Consider the following 15,990-nt stretch of genomic DNA (forward strand, 5'->3'; position numbering starts at 1 on the left):
AATGGGATGCATTAAAAGAGGCATAGATGCTCATGAGGAGAAGATAATTTTACCTCTATACAAGTCACTAGTGCGACCACACTTAGAATACTGTGTACAGTTCTGGTCTCTGATGTATAAGAAAGACATAGCTGACCTACAGCGGGTGCAGAGAAGAGCGACCAAGGTTATTAGAGGACTGGGGGGTCTGCAATACCAAGACAGGTTATTACACTTGGGGTTATTTACTTTGGTAAAAAAAAAAGCTTAGGGGTGATCTTATTACTATGTACAAGTATATGAGGGGACAGTACAAAGACCTGTCTACTGATCTTTTTACTCTGAGGCCTGAGACGGGGACAAGGGGGCATCTTCTACGTCTGGAGGAAAGAAGGTTTAATCATAATCACAGACGTGGATTCTTTACTGTAAGAGCAGTGAGACTATGGAGCTCTCTGCCGCATGATGTTGTAATAAGTGATTCACTACTAACATTTAAGAAGGGCATGGATGCCTTTCTCGATAAGTATAATATTACAGGTTATATATAGTAGATTCATTGATAGGGCGTTGATCCAGGGAACTAGTCTGATTGTTGTATGTGGAGCTTAGTGTTTGCCACATGGGTTTTTTTTGCCTTCCTCTGGGTCAACATGTTAGACTATGGGTTGAACTAGATGGACTTAGTCTTCCTCCAACCCTAAACACTATGTTACTATGTAATTGTCCCAGATACCACTGGACACCTGAAGATGCCTTGTGGTGGTCACGGGTCAAAGTTGTTTTGCCATCCAGCTGGAGATGCTTAAATATAAGGCACCTTCACAATTCTGTGATTTTTCTCATATGTAAAGAACGGTCCGACTTTCATGAGCGTTTTTGATCAGATCGTCATCAGAGTTTTGTCAGTGTCAGTTGATACCATCAGACTTTGGTCAGAATTTCATCAGTTTTTCTCGGATGGAAAAAAAAATGATGGATGTTTTTCAAGCTTCTCCTATCAGTGTGTGAAAAACATATCGTACATGTATGATCAGATACTCGGATCAATATCCTACACCCTAACCCTAGACTATCATAGGTATTAATGCTTTTCCAAGAAAATACAGACAGCACTTGTACGAGAAAACCCGTTGTCTGAATGAGCCCTTACACAGGAGATTTTAACCACTTTCTGACAAATTCAGTTTTAAATCAGAAACTTTCTACCAAATCTGCTTCTTTCTCTACCCATGACTGATTCATCCTCAAAAGTCTCGATTCATGGGTAAACTGGGTCTTCAGTGAAGACAGATTTTCCCGTTACTGTGATAAGAGATAAAAGTTGGTGCTAATAAAGTTTTGTGGAGAACTGAATGTCTGTGTCTTCTTCTAGCTCCTCATCCCCCTCCAGAGTATTTGAAAACCACCAACTTTCACCTATCTCAGTGATAGTAAAATCTGTCTTCACTGAATACATATTTTTTCCTTAGATAGAAAGTGAATGATCAGTCCAGAAGGAGAAATAAGATAAGATACATTGCAAATCACTTATTTTCATGTGTGCTTCTATTTATTAAAATAAAATGATGACTATTCTTAAACCCCCAATTTTTTCATTCTTATGAGCAGTAGGAAGAAAATCACCCAATAATTCATTGCATAATTTATCCTGAATGCAGAGCTAGCCTATATGTGTCCAGAGCCTTCTGTTTGGGCCCATGGCACGGCTTAGGAAAGATGTGTTTTTTATCTTTTGAACGGCAGATTTTGTTGAGGTAGCTCGTGGGTGGCACATAAAAGTTGCAGTACCCTCGAGGTGCCAAAATAGCAGAAAACCATTAAAAAAGAGAACATGGAGCCACATTTTATTTATAGAATTTATAATCTTGGTTACACACTATACAATGGGAAAAAAATTACTTTAATGATTTATTTCATATTTTTATAAAGCAGTTTTTCGTTTTTTTTTTACTTAGTCTCACTATGGCGGTTAGATACCCAGTCGTCTGATCGCTGGTGAATTACACTGCTATAATACAATAATGACGCAAGTTCATGTGTTTCTTTTGAGGTCTTGTTCATGTCCTATGATTAGAATAGGCCATCAAAATTCTATTTGTGGGGGATCATCTTTTAGCAGTCCCTTCAATCAGCTAAAGGAAAATTGATCCCTTTCATAATTTACCCAGCACACCAACAAATATATGGTAGTAAGTGGGTGTAGTGCTTCACTTAGGGTGCCTTCCCTTGCATTTTGGCACTCATTCATTGGACCCATGGGGGCTTATGTCCAGAACCCCCGCAACATTAGATTTGGGTGTATACTTCGACAGGCTCATATTTTATAATGGTGCCGACAGAGTGAACATGCGCTCTGTCGTGCATCATGTTTGGGCATGTACGCCCACTGGAGGAGGATACCCATATGCGGTCTACTACATCTGCGTGTCCGCCTCCAGTAGTCATATACACTCAAAAATAATGCACATCACAGTGCAAGTTTGCTCTTTCGGCACCAATATAGTCTATGGTCCTATTGGTGCATATGTCCTGATCCCGTTTTGCGAGGGGTTCAAAGGGGGCCAAAATGCGATGTGAAGCACCCTTATGTTATACTCACGCCGCTACGTTCAGATAGGGCAAGACGGGTTTCATGAATTATTTGGAATCCTGGGGGAACCGTTACTCAGTGCGACCATAGGCTGCAGCTTCTCTCAGGCACACGATAGATTCCATTGCTGATCAGACACATCTGACAAGAGTCTTTTTCAAAAGTTTAACAGTGGAATTTAATCTGAAGCTCGGCCAGTGCAATTCAGGGATAATACAGCAACAATCTTCATTACAGTACAGTCTGAGTTTCTTGAGCAACCGGCTCGAGTAACAATACAGTAGTTTTCTTACAATGCACAGTATTACAGACTCTTCAGTAGCATAATTCAGCACAGATTAGATCTCTTAGCAGCACACTTCTATGCATACACAACCACAGGCTTTTCCTTCACAAGGACACAACAGTGCACATCATTCTTTATCCTGCATGGAGATGGAGGGGAGGAGGGTTTGATGAGGGAGATGATCCCTGTGACACAATTCCTTCCAGTCCTTATCTTCCTGCCCAATAATACTCTGCACTGTTGGTTCAGAGAGTTTATCTGACCTGTGTTTAGTTTCTCTCCGGATCTGAATCCTGTTTCCTTGCCTTCTGTCAGATACAGATAGCACACCACCTTTCCCTTCGGCTTCAGCTAGACTACAATAACAAGTTCCCCACAATCCCCCTGGGGCTCTGCTAAAACACTCCCTGTCTTCTGTGACTGTGTTAACCCCTCTAGTTTCTGGATGCTTCTGAAGCACAATTCCTGTCTCCTGTGCTTGTGTTATTTGTAACAGTTGCTGGATGCTTTTGAAGCAACAGCACTACTTCTGTATGTCACACTTACATAGGACTGATCTCTGTGAACTTCAGGATTAGGTACAGTCACATACATATGTACATCTCTGAGCCTGGCAAATAATAGTAAGGATGTGGTGCCATGATTCCTTCATGTAACTCATTAATGAGGAGACGGGAAGGTAGACCGGCATTGACCTGACATGTATATTCCAGAATATCAGCATTCAAGTTCTGGCAAACCCCACAAGATTTACTAACTCCTTGTTTTATGGTTTCACTGGTTCTGTATATTGCACGTTTCTCTAAAAGTGACCATTTATTTCATAATGTAGAACCGACTCCACGCTGTCAAACCGCAATGACAAACGGTAAGTTAACATTATGATATCTATTATAATAAAAGTTGGTCATCTTGGTTAGAGGGAATTTGTCACGAGGCTTTTTCTACCTCATCTAAGAGAGGTATGATATAGAGGAAGAGACCCTGATTTCAGTGATGTGTCACTTACTGGGCTGTTTGATGTAGTTTATATAAATCAATGTTTTATCAGCAGGAGATTATCACTAAAGGACTAGAAAACCTGCTGCCATGCAGTCCAACCACGCCCACACAACTGATTGGTAGTTTTCTGCCTATGCACAGTATGCACAGAGAGCAGCCAATTTGTGTTGTGGACGGGGTTATACAGAGCTCAGCATTTAGAGAACTGGTAGATTAGCAGCTGAGAGAACTATTTTAATAAAAACTGCAGTGCCCAGTAAAGTAAGTGACACATCACTGGAGTCAGAGTCTCTTTCCCTACATCAGATGGGATAGCAAAAGCCTGGTGAACGATTCAATTTAAGGCTTGATATAAAAAAAAGTGGTTTTGCCTAAAGGAGAGCAAATGGATATATGTCGTATAAGGCAGAGATGTCAGCCCCGGAGAACATCTGAGGAAGCCACAAGTTCATTGGTGATACGTTGGGACTATTTATTGCTCTGCCACCTGTTTTTAGGGTCTTCTTATATATATTTTGCACTATGCATGCTTTGCACTTGTATTTTTAAGATTTTTCTTTTTGTATTTTACAGAATATGAATCTCCTCCCATCCAAACCCCATCACAAACACTATGGCAATCTGCTGACGCCTACCATGATCTGTACACTCCATCCACAGCCTCTGATCCCTGCGAACTGGAAAACCTTACAAAGGTCAGAAATCTCTGCACTCACAATCCACCATTTGTCTTGTACAGATATGATATTCGAGTAATCCATATAAATATTTATCATGTATTTATTGCAGGTACAAGAAATTATATTTAAAGATGAAGGTAAAATAATGGTAGAGCGTTATAACTTATAATAATCCTTTTGTAGAACATCTGAAATTGGTATTTATAGGAAAATGAGTCTCAGCTAGCAGCATATGAGGGAGTTTGGTCCGGTTATGCCGCTGGTCTTAACTGTCAATCATGAGGAGCACTCCGCCCACTGAAAAGCAGGAAGTAGGAGGGCAGAGGAGCGGTGTGCTCCTGAAGATGGAAGGGAATAACCCTTCATTTCGAAGAGTGGCCATAAATCTCTCAAACTTATTTAAGGGTGGTTCACTGAATGTGTATAACTTATGTTTGACCTCATATTTACTCCGTTGAGCCAGTCAGAAAGTAGTAAAGTAACCCTAATGTGATCCTGTGAGTTCAGGGCATCCCAGCTGAATATCATAAGACACTGTGTGTTTTTTTCATGGGTCTTAGTTTACACGTCATAAATTTGGATTGTTCTTAAATATATTTTGACTGCTGAGTTATAAACCTTTCAGTCTTTCAGAGCCGTGACGGGAAAACCATTTTCTCAGTTCATCATGAAATATTATACTCCAGAACACCCTTAAACCTACATCTCAGAGACTCCTACAGTAAAGATATTGTTCGGCTCGATTTGATCCCCAATGTTGAAGGCGGTGGTCAGAACTCGTATGTAAGTATTGTAAGGTCATAGGATGTTTTCTGAGTTTTGTTGTGTGTGTTATAATAAGCACCAGACCGAATTAACTTTTAGCTTGATGTTCCTTAATAAAAGGATCTCATAGATTCCACCACTATTAGCATCATTGAGTAGTTTATTATATAGCACTAATATTTCCCCAAAGAAACTGTCCATAATTTCATTCCTGTAGAAAAAATTAACGAATGAGCAGACATAGAGTTGTTCTAAAGGCCCCCTAGTATGTAAGATACAACTGTTATAGATGACCGGTGGAAACTGCCCAGGAGTTCTGAGTTACACCTATATCTGTACCATTCTACAGCCCTGTACAACCTAAATCCTCTAGAAATGGGCAAATTTATTTGACTGGAATTTAATTCTACTCAAATTTTACAAATAATCTTCATTCTGGAGAATTCAGATTTATACTCACCTCGCTGCTCTTCTTTCCGACCACTACTGTTGCTCCCTTCCTGCCATCCGGTCCTATGTGCATTTTTTGTGCTACATTTCCAACTCGGTGTTCACTCTAGACCTGGGCTTCCCTCCATGAACAGAACATGGAGCTTAACGTACAGTACAGACCAAAAGTTTGAACACACCTTCTCATTTAAAGATTTTTCTGTATTTTCCTGACTATGAAAATTGTACATTCACACTGAAGGCATCAAAACTATGAATTATCACATGTGTAATTATATAAACAACAAAAAAGTGTGAAACAACTGAAATATGTCTTATATTCTAGGTTCTTCAAAGTAGCCACCTTTTGCTTTGATGACTGCTTTGCACACTCTTGGCATTCTCTTGATGAACTTCAAGAGGTAGTCACCGGAAATGGTCTTCCAACAATCTTGAAGGAGTTCCCAGAGATGCTTAGCACTTGTTGGCCCTTTTGCCTTCACTCTGGGGTCCAGCTCTCCCCAAACCATCTCGATTGGGTTCAGATCTGGTGACTGTGGAGGCCAGGTCATCTGGCGTAGCCCCCCATCACTCTCCTTCTTGGTCAAATAGCCCTTACACAGCCTGGAGGTGTGTTTGGGGTCATTGTCCTGTTGAAAAATAAATGATGGTCCAACTAAACGCAAACCGGATGGAATAGCATGCCCCTGCAAGATGCTGTGGTAGCCATGCTGGTTCAGTATGCCTTCAATTTTGAATAAATCCCCAACAGTCTCACCAGCAAAGCACCCCCACACCATCACACCTCCTCCTCCATGCTTCACGGTGGGAACCAGGCATGTAGAGTCCATCCGTTCGCCTTTTCTGCGTTGCACAAAGACGCGGTGATTGGAACCAAAGATCTCAAATTTGGACTCATCAGACCAAAGTACAGATTTCCACTGGTCTAATGTCCATTCCTTGTGTTCTTTAGCCCAAACAAATCTCTTTTGCTTGTTGCCTGTCCTTAGCAGTGGTTTCCTAGCAGCTATTTTACCATGAAGGCCTGCTGCACAAAGTCTCCTCTTAACAGTTATTGAAGAGATGTGTCTGCTGCTAGAACTCCGCGTGGCATTGACCTGGTCTCTAATCTGAGCTGCTGTTAACCTGTGATTTCTGAGGCTGGTGACTCGGATAAACTTTCCTCAGAAGCAGAGGTGACTCTTGGTCTTCCTTTCCTGGGGCGGTCCTCATGTGAGCCAGTTTCTTTGTAGCGCTTGATGGTTTTTGCAACTGCACTTGGGGACACTTTCAAAGTTTTCCCAATTTTTAGCACTGACTGACCTTCATTTCTTAAAGTAATGATGGCCACTCATTTTTCTTTACTTAGCTGCTTTTTTCTTGCCATAATACAAATTCTAACAGTCTATTCAGTAGAACTATCAGCTGTGTATCCACCAGACTTCTGCACAACACAACTGATGGTCCCAACCCCATTTATAAGGCAAGAAATCCCACTTATTGAACCTGACAGGGCACACCTGTGAAGTGAAAACCATTTCCGGTGACTACCTCTTGAAGCTCATCAAGAGAATGCCAAGAGTGTGCAAAGCAGTCGTCAAAGCAAAAGGTGGCTACTTTGAAGAACCTAGAATATAAGACATATTTTCAGTTGTTTCAAACTTTTTTTGTTAAGTATATAATTCCACATGTGTTAATTCATAGTTTTGATGTCTTCAGTGTGAATGTACAATTTTCATAGTCAGGAAAATACAGAAAAAAATTTAAATGAGAAGGTGTGTCCAAACTTTTGGTCTGTACTGTACATGTCCCATGTCTACTCATGGCTGGATGCCCCGGCCTAGAGTGGACACTGGACCAGAGATATGACACAAGGGATTTGGATAGAACTGGACAGCATATAGGAAGTAGCAAGGATGGCCGGAAAGATGAGCGATGAGGTGGGGGTGTCATTTTTTCTTTTTCGCTTTTTTCTGGACATCACCTCTCTGGCTGTCACCTCTGCTACCTGCCAGCTGTCCTGTCCCCTGTTCCTTCATCACACCATATCTCTGACCTGGTGATTAGACTAAACTTAGGCTACCGGCCCTGATGTTCACTGTACATGCACTGTGGCCTGCTCATGGGTGGAAGCCAAATCCTAGCGTAACATTGGGCCAGAGATGCAAGATGAGGAAGCACGGAGTACCAGACAGTAGGTAGGGAGAAGCTGGAGCGGCTGGAGAGATGAGCAGTAAGGTGAGTACAAGGATTTGCTTTTAATTGTTACTGTATCTCTTACGTTAATTAGTTTGTTGGGTCTGGATAGACTCTCCCAATATTATAAGAGCCATTAAATTCTCTGAGAATAACTTCTCTACTAATCAAATTTCCAGTTAAAATCTGCGTGGACAGGTAAATTCAAAGTAAGTCAGATCTGCTCCTCTCAAATACCACCTGTTCAACTCATGACTAGAAATTTTGGACTCAATTCACAAGGTTCAAGATCTTCAATCAATGGGACCTATGAAGAGGAAAGGTGGTCTGGCGACTTTCATTCACAGATTTCAAGGCTTCACATTCTTAACACATTTTGGAAGGGTCTCCTGTCTCCATAACTTAGCCACCTCTATGTGGAAGTGTATGGAGAATGCAGTAAGAAAAAGTCATGAATGGTGGTCGTTAGTCCCCTTTCTATTCATTTGAATCCCACTTACCCATAGCTGCTTTGGCAACTCATTAGCACCCTGCTTCCAGATCTTGGAAAGTCGGGATGGACCATCAGATCATTCGGTTTTAGAGGCCTCGTAGAAGCACTGCATGCAAGAAGAAAAGAGAATATGTAATTTATGTCATAGCTTTTCCATTTCATACTGCAATGTTGGAAGCAATTTCATTTATTCAACTTGCTTACCCATAAACAGATAGAGTAAAGGTTTCATGTATCGCAATGGACCACCTTGGTAATTTCTCACTAAAGAATAGAGATGAGCGTTGTTCTACTCGAACTGTTCGCCAATCTCAAATTCAAGCTGTTTTGGGCGGTGTTCGAGCCGTTCGGCGAACACGAACAATTTGAGAAAAATTCGGCTGTTCGAGGTTATGTTCGATAACTGTTCGTGCACCAAAATCATAACTGGATTTTTTCTCAGTAATGATGAAAATTAATGTTAATACGCAGTTTGAGTGTACAGCGGGGTGGGGGGAGGGGCAGGGGATGGATCTCTGCAGGAACAATGAAGATCTCCATTTTTTTTTTCTCTTTCCCGCATTTACAGTGGGGAGGTTCAATTTGTCAGCCTATCAGCAGCGCACACACGGAGCGAAGTGCTTTTTTTCACACAAGCAAGGGCATGTGTCATTGGCAGTGTATGTCACATGTCCTTGCCCTATAAGACCAAGCCATTTTCCCCGTCGCCACCATTTTCTCACTGCTGCAGCTGCGTGTTAGACGGCACCGCTGTTGCTGTGTGCGCTATACCTTGTTAATTTCAAGCCAATTTTCGCACAAATATACAGATAGCTTGGGAGTAGGGAATAGTTGTGATTGCAGTCCTTTTAAGGACTAGGTTACAGCATTTCCTACGACTTTTATCAGGCAGGTCTGTGCTCTTAAATAGATAGATTGTGGGAGTAAAGACTAATTGTAATTGGAGTCCTTTTCAGGACTAGGTTACATCAGTTCCTATCAGTTTTTGCCAGGCAGGTCTGTGCCAGTGCTGTGCAAGTTTTTTTCACAGCATTTGGCTGAATCTAGCAAAGCTAATCCTTTTTGGCCTATTGCAGAGTGTGTTAGTCAGTGGAGTAGCCTATCTGTGTTGCAAGATATACCACCTGTGTATAGAATACCAATTTTTTTACTGCACCTAGTGAAGTAAAATCTTTTGGGCATAGCATCATTCTATTAGTCCATCTATACTGACCTCCATCAGGTTGCAAATTGAATATAATTTTTTTCTGCATCTAGCTCTGAAAAAATATTGGGCTTCTAGCTGTGTGTGGGACTTGTTGTATTAGTCCATCTATACTGACCTCCATGAGGTTGCAAACTGAATATATTTTTTTCTGCATCTACCTCTGAAAAAATATTGGGCTTCTAGCTGTGTGTGGGACTTGTTCTATTAATCCATCTATACAGACCTCCATCAGGTTGCAAACTGAATATATTTTTTTCTGCATCTACCTCTGAAAAAATATTGGGATTCTAGCTGTGTGTGGGACTTGTTGTATTAGTCCATCTATACTGACCTCCATCAGGTTGCAAACTGAATATATTTTTTTCTGCATCTACCTCTGAAAAAATATTGGGCTTCTAGCTGCGTGTGGGACTTGTTCTATTAATCCATCTATACAGACCTCCATCAGGTTGCAAACCGAATATATTTTTTTCTGCATCTACCTCTGAAAAAAAATGTGACCTTCTAGCAGTGTGTGGGACTTTCTCTATTAGTCCATCTATACTGACCTCCATCAGGTTGCAAACTGAATACAATTTTTTTCTGCATCTAGCTCTGAAAAAATATTTGGACTTCTAGCAGTGTGTGGGACTTTCTCTATTAGTCCATCTATACTGACCTCCATCAGGTTGCAAATTAAAAATAATTTTTATCTGCATCTACAGTACCTCTGAAAAAATATTTGGGCTTCTAGCTGTGTGTGGGACTTGTTCTATTAGTCCATCTATACTGACCTCCATCAGGTTGCAAATTGAATATAATTTTTATCTGCATCTAGCTCTGAAAAAATATTTGGCCTTCTAGCAGTGTGTGGGACTTTCTCTATTAGTCCATCTATACTGACCTCCATCAGGTTGCAAATTAAAAATAATTTTTATCTGCATCTACCTCTGAAAAAATATTTGGGCTTCTAGCTGTGTGTGGGACTTGTTCTATTACTCCATCTATACTGACCTCCATCAGGTTGCAAACTGAATATATTTTTTTCTGCATCTACCTCTGAAAAAATATTGGGCTTCTAGCTGTGTGTGGGACTTGTTGTATTAGTCCATCTATACTGACCTCCATCAGGTTGCAAATTAAAAATAATTTTTATCTGCATCTACAGTACCTCTGAAAAAATATTTGGGCTTCTAGCTGTGTGTGGGACTTGTTCTATTAGTCCATCTATACTGACCTCCATCAGGTTGCAAATTGAATATAATTTTTATCTGCATCTAGCTCTGAAAAAATATTTGGCCTTCTAGCAGTGTGTGGGACTTTCTCTATTAGTCCATCTATACTGACCTCCATCAGGTTGCAAATTGAATATAATTTTTATCTGCATCTAGCTCTGAAAAAATATTTGGCCTTCTAGCAGTGTGTGGGACTTTCTCTATTAGTCCATCTATACTGACCTCCATCAGGTTGCAAATTAAAAATAATTTTTATCTGCATCTACCTCTGAAAAAATATTTGGGCTTCTAGCTGTGTGTGGGACTTGTTCTATTAATCCATCTATACAGACCTCCATCAGGTTGCAAACTGAATAAAATTTTTTTCTGCATCTACCTCTGAAAAAATATTTGGGCTTCTAGCTGTGTGTGGGACTTGTTCTATTAGTCCATCTATACTGACCTCCATCAGGTTGCAAATTGAATATAATTTTTTTCTGCATCTAACCCAGCCAATAGTTTTGGCCTAATACCACAGTTTGGCCACTCAGCTCTGCTCGGTTCCCATCCATTGTTTTTTTGTGCAAACAACTCCAGAGTTGTGAATTAGTTAACCACCAAAATGAGTGGAAAAAGGCCTGCTGCTGGTGGAAAGGGGAATAGGTGTGTTGGGAAGGGGAAAAAAGGTTGTGTCCGTGGGGTAGGTGTTAAAGCAACAGTAACATCTGCAGAAGAAAGACCATCTTCCAGCCAAACTAAAATGTCTACTTCTTTTAGCGGACAATGTGATAAGATCGCTTTCTTACGGCCACGCCAATCGCTACAAATTCCAGATGAGGCACAAAAACAGCAGGTGCTTCAATGGATATCAAGTGCTCCTTTAAGTGGGCTCTCCTCCACATCAACTTCAACATCACAAATACTCCAGTCCTCAAAGGTGTCACCCCAATCGCACTTGCTTCCTCACAGCTCCCAAATCTCCAGCTGCCCGTCTGAGTATGAGGTAGAACAGATGGTTGAGTCTGCAGAGCTGTTTACTCATACTATAGCCTGGGAATCAGAGGTCGACTCCAGCGCTTCTGTGAATCCAGACGAGGAAATGATCTGCACTGATGCCCAGAATCTTTATGAGTCGGATCCAGGACCAGACGCAGAAGGTTCTGACCATAATGTAGACCCTCATTCCCAAACTGTAGCTCCTGTTGGTGGAGACAATGAGGAAGACGATGATAAGACTCAAATACCTGATTGGAGCGACAACTTTAGTTTTTTGTCAGGGCAGGAACAGGTTGGCTCTGAGGACGATGGGTGTGATAACGCACAGGGTGATGATGATGAGGTTGGAGATCCCAGTTACTGTCATCCCACAGTCAGCCAAGAGATGAGGTCAGTAGAGGAGGTGGAGGAAGATGCTAGTGACGACGAGGTCAGGTTGCGCCTTCCTGGACAGAGACGTAGTACTGGAAGCACGTCAACAACTGCATCCTCAAACATAACTCTGCCTCTCACCACAAGTCGTGGTGGCTCTTCAGGTCGCATGGGTGCTAAGCCTTGCATAGCCTGGGCATTTTTTCAGATCGATAAAGATGACCCAACTCGTGTTATCTGTAACATTTGTCAGCAAAAGCTAAGTAGAGGCCAAAAAATACATAGTTTGAGTACTTCATGCATGAACCGGCACATGGACATGAAGCATAAGTTGCAGTGGGAAGCTCAGTGTGCTACAATGCGGCCTAGCCGGCCGGGCCACCCACCGTCTGCCATATCTTGTGCATCCGCGGCCTCTTCATCCTCTGTGACTGGGGGGACAGCAGTCACACCTGTTTTGGGGCGCAGACCTGCCACCTCTTTACCCGCAACAGCCAGCGTGATTGGCAGGTCATCATTTTCTTTGGAGGTGGTAACACCAGCTGGTGTTGAGCGCTGTCCGACATCGATAGCACCACCTTTGGATCAAGGCAACCTAACATGTCCGCCTGCATCTTCCTCACAGACCGGCAGTTTGCCGGGGACACCCTTATCAACCCCGTCTAAGCACAATAGCCAGCCCTCGGTCCCTCAGATGTGGACAAGTAAAAGACAATTTCCTCCTAGCCATGAGAAAGCTAAGAGGTTGAATTTCACCATCTGCAAGCTCTTGGCTACAGAAATGATGCCTTTCCGCCTGGTGGACACAGAGAATTTTCGAGACCTTATGTCCGTCGCAGTGCCCCAGTACCAGATACCCAGTCGGCACTACTTCTCAAAGAAAGGTGTGCCTGCGCTCCACCAGCATGTCGCACACAACATCACCGCTTCTTTGAGAAACTCTGTGTGTGACAGGGTGCATTTCACCACAGACACTTGGACGAGTAGGCATGGACAGGGGCGTTACATGTCGCTGACTGGGCACTGGGTAACTATGGTGACAGCAGGACAAGGGGCTGCTGTCCAAGTCTTGCCGTCCCCGCGAGTTGTGCGTCAATCCTCTTTATGTCAAAGTTCCTCCACTGCTTCTGCCTCCTCAACCTCCTCTCGGTCTTCCACCTGCACCCAAAGCCTGTCTGGTCATGCCACAAGCTTTCTAACTGCGCAGAAGGGATCCTGCACACCTCCTTACTATGCTGGCAGTAGGGCTCAACGTCATCAGGCGGTTTTTACATTGAAATGTCTGGGAAATGTGAGTCACACAGCTGAGGAGTTGTGGTCAGCTCTGGAGAACCAATTTCATGAATGGTTGTCTCCACTGGACCTGAAACCAGGGAAGGCCGTGTGCGACAATGCTGCAAACTTGGGTGCGGCCCTTCGCCGGGGCAATGTCACACACGTGCCTTGTATGGCTCACGTGTTGAACCTGGTTGTCCAGCAATTTTTAGCCCACTATCCCAGACTAGATGGCCTTCTGCAGAGGGCACGGTCGCTGTGTGCTCACTTCCGCCGTTCGCATCCCGCAGCTCAGCGACTTACATCTCTACAGAAGTCGCTGGGCCTGCCACTTCACCGGCTAAAATGCGATGTGCCTACCCGGTGGAATTCAACTCTGCACATGTTGCAGCGACTGTGGCAGCACCGACAAGCCCTGGTGCAATACGTTCTGACGTATAGCCTGGGCCAACGAGATCCAGAGGTGGGGCAAATCACGCTGGAGGAGTGGTCTCAGATCAGGGACCTATTCACCCTTCTGCACAGTTTTGAAATGGCGACGAAGATGTTTAGTGCTGATGATGCCATTATCAGCATGACTATTCCGGTGATTTACATGCTGGAGCACATGTTAAACAGAATTCGGAGTCAGGTGGTGGCACAAGAGGAGGTGGAGGAAGTAGAGGAGGAGGAGTTGTATGCGGAAGGGCTAACATCTGCAAGGTCCAGACGGTCGGCAGCACCAAGGCGGCAGGCATGTGAGGGTGGGGGAGATGGTTTTACCAGGGCGCATGGTAGCAGCCAAACTAGTGAGGAAGGTGCAGGAGCCCAGGAAGAAGTGGAGGACGAACTGATGGAAGACTCATCAGATGAGGGAGACCTTGATCACATTTCTGTTGTGCGAGGTTGGGGGGAGAGGACAGAGGAAGGAAGCATGATTGTTACCTCGCCACCAACACAACAGGGACTTGGTGCTCCTGGATGCGCAACACACATGAGTGCCTTCTTGCTGCACTACCTGCAACATGACCCTCGAATTGTGAGAATTAGAAATAATCCTGACTACTGGGTTGCCACACTGTTAGATCCCCGGTACAAAAGTAAATTTGCAGAAATTATTCCTGCCATAGAAAGGGATGCACGCATGCAGGAGTATCAGCAGAGACTGTTGCAGAATCTTACATGTGCTTTTCCACAAAATACCAGTGGTGCACGTAGTGAATCTCACAGTTCCACCTTGCCAACCGTGGGACCGTCAAGTGTTCAGCACTCAAACCGTAACAGAACCACAGTATCTGCTGGTAACATCAATTTTGCGGAATCATTTCACCACTTTTTTAGCCCATCCTTTGCAAGGCCACAGGAGACAAGAAGTCTGACACATAGTCAACGCCTAGAAACGATGGTACAGGAGTATCTCCAAGTAAACATTGAAGCCATGACTGTGTCACTGGACCCTTGCTCTTTTTGGGCTTCCAATCTGGATAAATGGCCGGAGCTAGCCACTTACGCCTTGGAGATCTTGTCATCCCCCTAGCCAGCGTTCTGTCTGAACGTGTGTTCAGCGCTGCTGGTGGTGTGCTGACAGATAAGCGCACGCGGCTCTCCACTGATAATGTAGACAGACTCACATTCATAAAGATGAACAAATCATGGATCCGAAACGACTTTTCTACCCCTGTGTCATCCTGGGGAGAGTAAAAGCTTGATGATTGGTTAAAATCACCCTACCAACCGTTTTAAGCTTTCAAATTACTAATCATGTTTATCTGTATCTTGGCTGGAAAATAATTTGGGCTTTGTAGCAGTGTGCAGCACTGATTCTATTAGGCCATCTATAATAAGCTCCACCAGATTTAAAATTACTAATCATGTCATAGAATCATAGAATGGAAGAGTTGGAAGGGACCTCCTGGGTCATCTGGTCCAACCCCCTGCTCAAAGCAGGATTCACTAAATCATCTCAGACAGATGTCTGTCCAGCCTCTGTTTGAAGACGTCCATTGAAGGGGAACTCACCACGTCTCGTGGCAGCCTGTTCCACTCATTAATCACCCTAACTGTCAAAAAGTTTTTTCTAATATCTAATCTGTGTCTCCTCCCATTTAGTTTCATCCCATTGCTTCTAGTCTTTCCCTGTGCAAATGAGAATAAAGATGATCCTTCTACAATGTGACAGCCCTTGACATATTTGTAGACAGCTATAAAGTCTCCTCTCAGTCTTCTTTTTTGCAAGCTAAACATTTCCAAATTCTGCAACCGTTCCTCATAGGACATGGTTTGCAGACCAGTCACCATTCTGGTCGCTCTTCTCTGAACTTGTTCCAGTTTGTCTATGTCTTTTTTAAAATGTGGTGCCCAAAACTGTACACAGTATTCCAGATGAGGTCTGACCAAAGAGGAGTAAAGACCGATAATGACTTCACGTGATCTAGACTGTATGCTTCTGTTAATACATCCCAGAATTGTATTTGCCTTTTTTGCTGCTGCATCACACTGTTGACTCATGTTCAGTCTATGATCTATTAGTATACCTAAGTCTTTT

The 15,990-nt window shown here is 43.0% G+C and overlaps 1 protein-coding gene across 1 annotated transcript in view; it reads left to right on the forward strand.

The window, feature by feature from the left end:
• The window catches only part of LOC141167149 (uncharacterized), a 1,037,600-nt gene that overhangs the window by 1,008,885 nt on the left and 12,725 nt on the right, over positions 1-15,990 (forward strand). The window contains exons 2-5 of the mRNA XM_073654537.1: positions 3,691-3,726; positions 4,434-4,555; positions 4,650-4,677; positions 5,166-5,323. Of these exons, the coding sequence (XP_073510638.1) occupies positions 3,717-3,726; positions 4,434-4,555; positions 4,650-4,677; positions 5,166-5,323 (318 nt within the window). The 5' untranslated portion in view covers positions 3,691-3,716. The remainder of the gene's footprint in view (positions 1-3,690; positions 3,727-4,433; positions 4,556-4,649; positions 4,678-5,165; positions 5,324-15,990) is intronic.

This window comes from Phyllobates terribilis, unplaced genomic scaffold (assembly GCF_046119375.1).
Source record: "Phyllobates terribilis strain yellow unplaced genomic scaffold, ASM4611937v1 Scaffold_11__3_contigs__length_659146591, whole genome shotgun sequence".
NCBI classification, from domain to species: Eukaryota; Metazoa; Chordata; class Amphibia; order Anura; family Dendrobatidae; genus Phyllobates; species Phyllobates terribilis.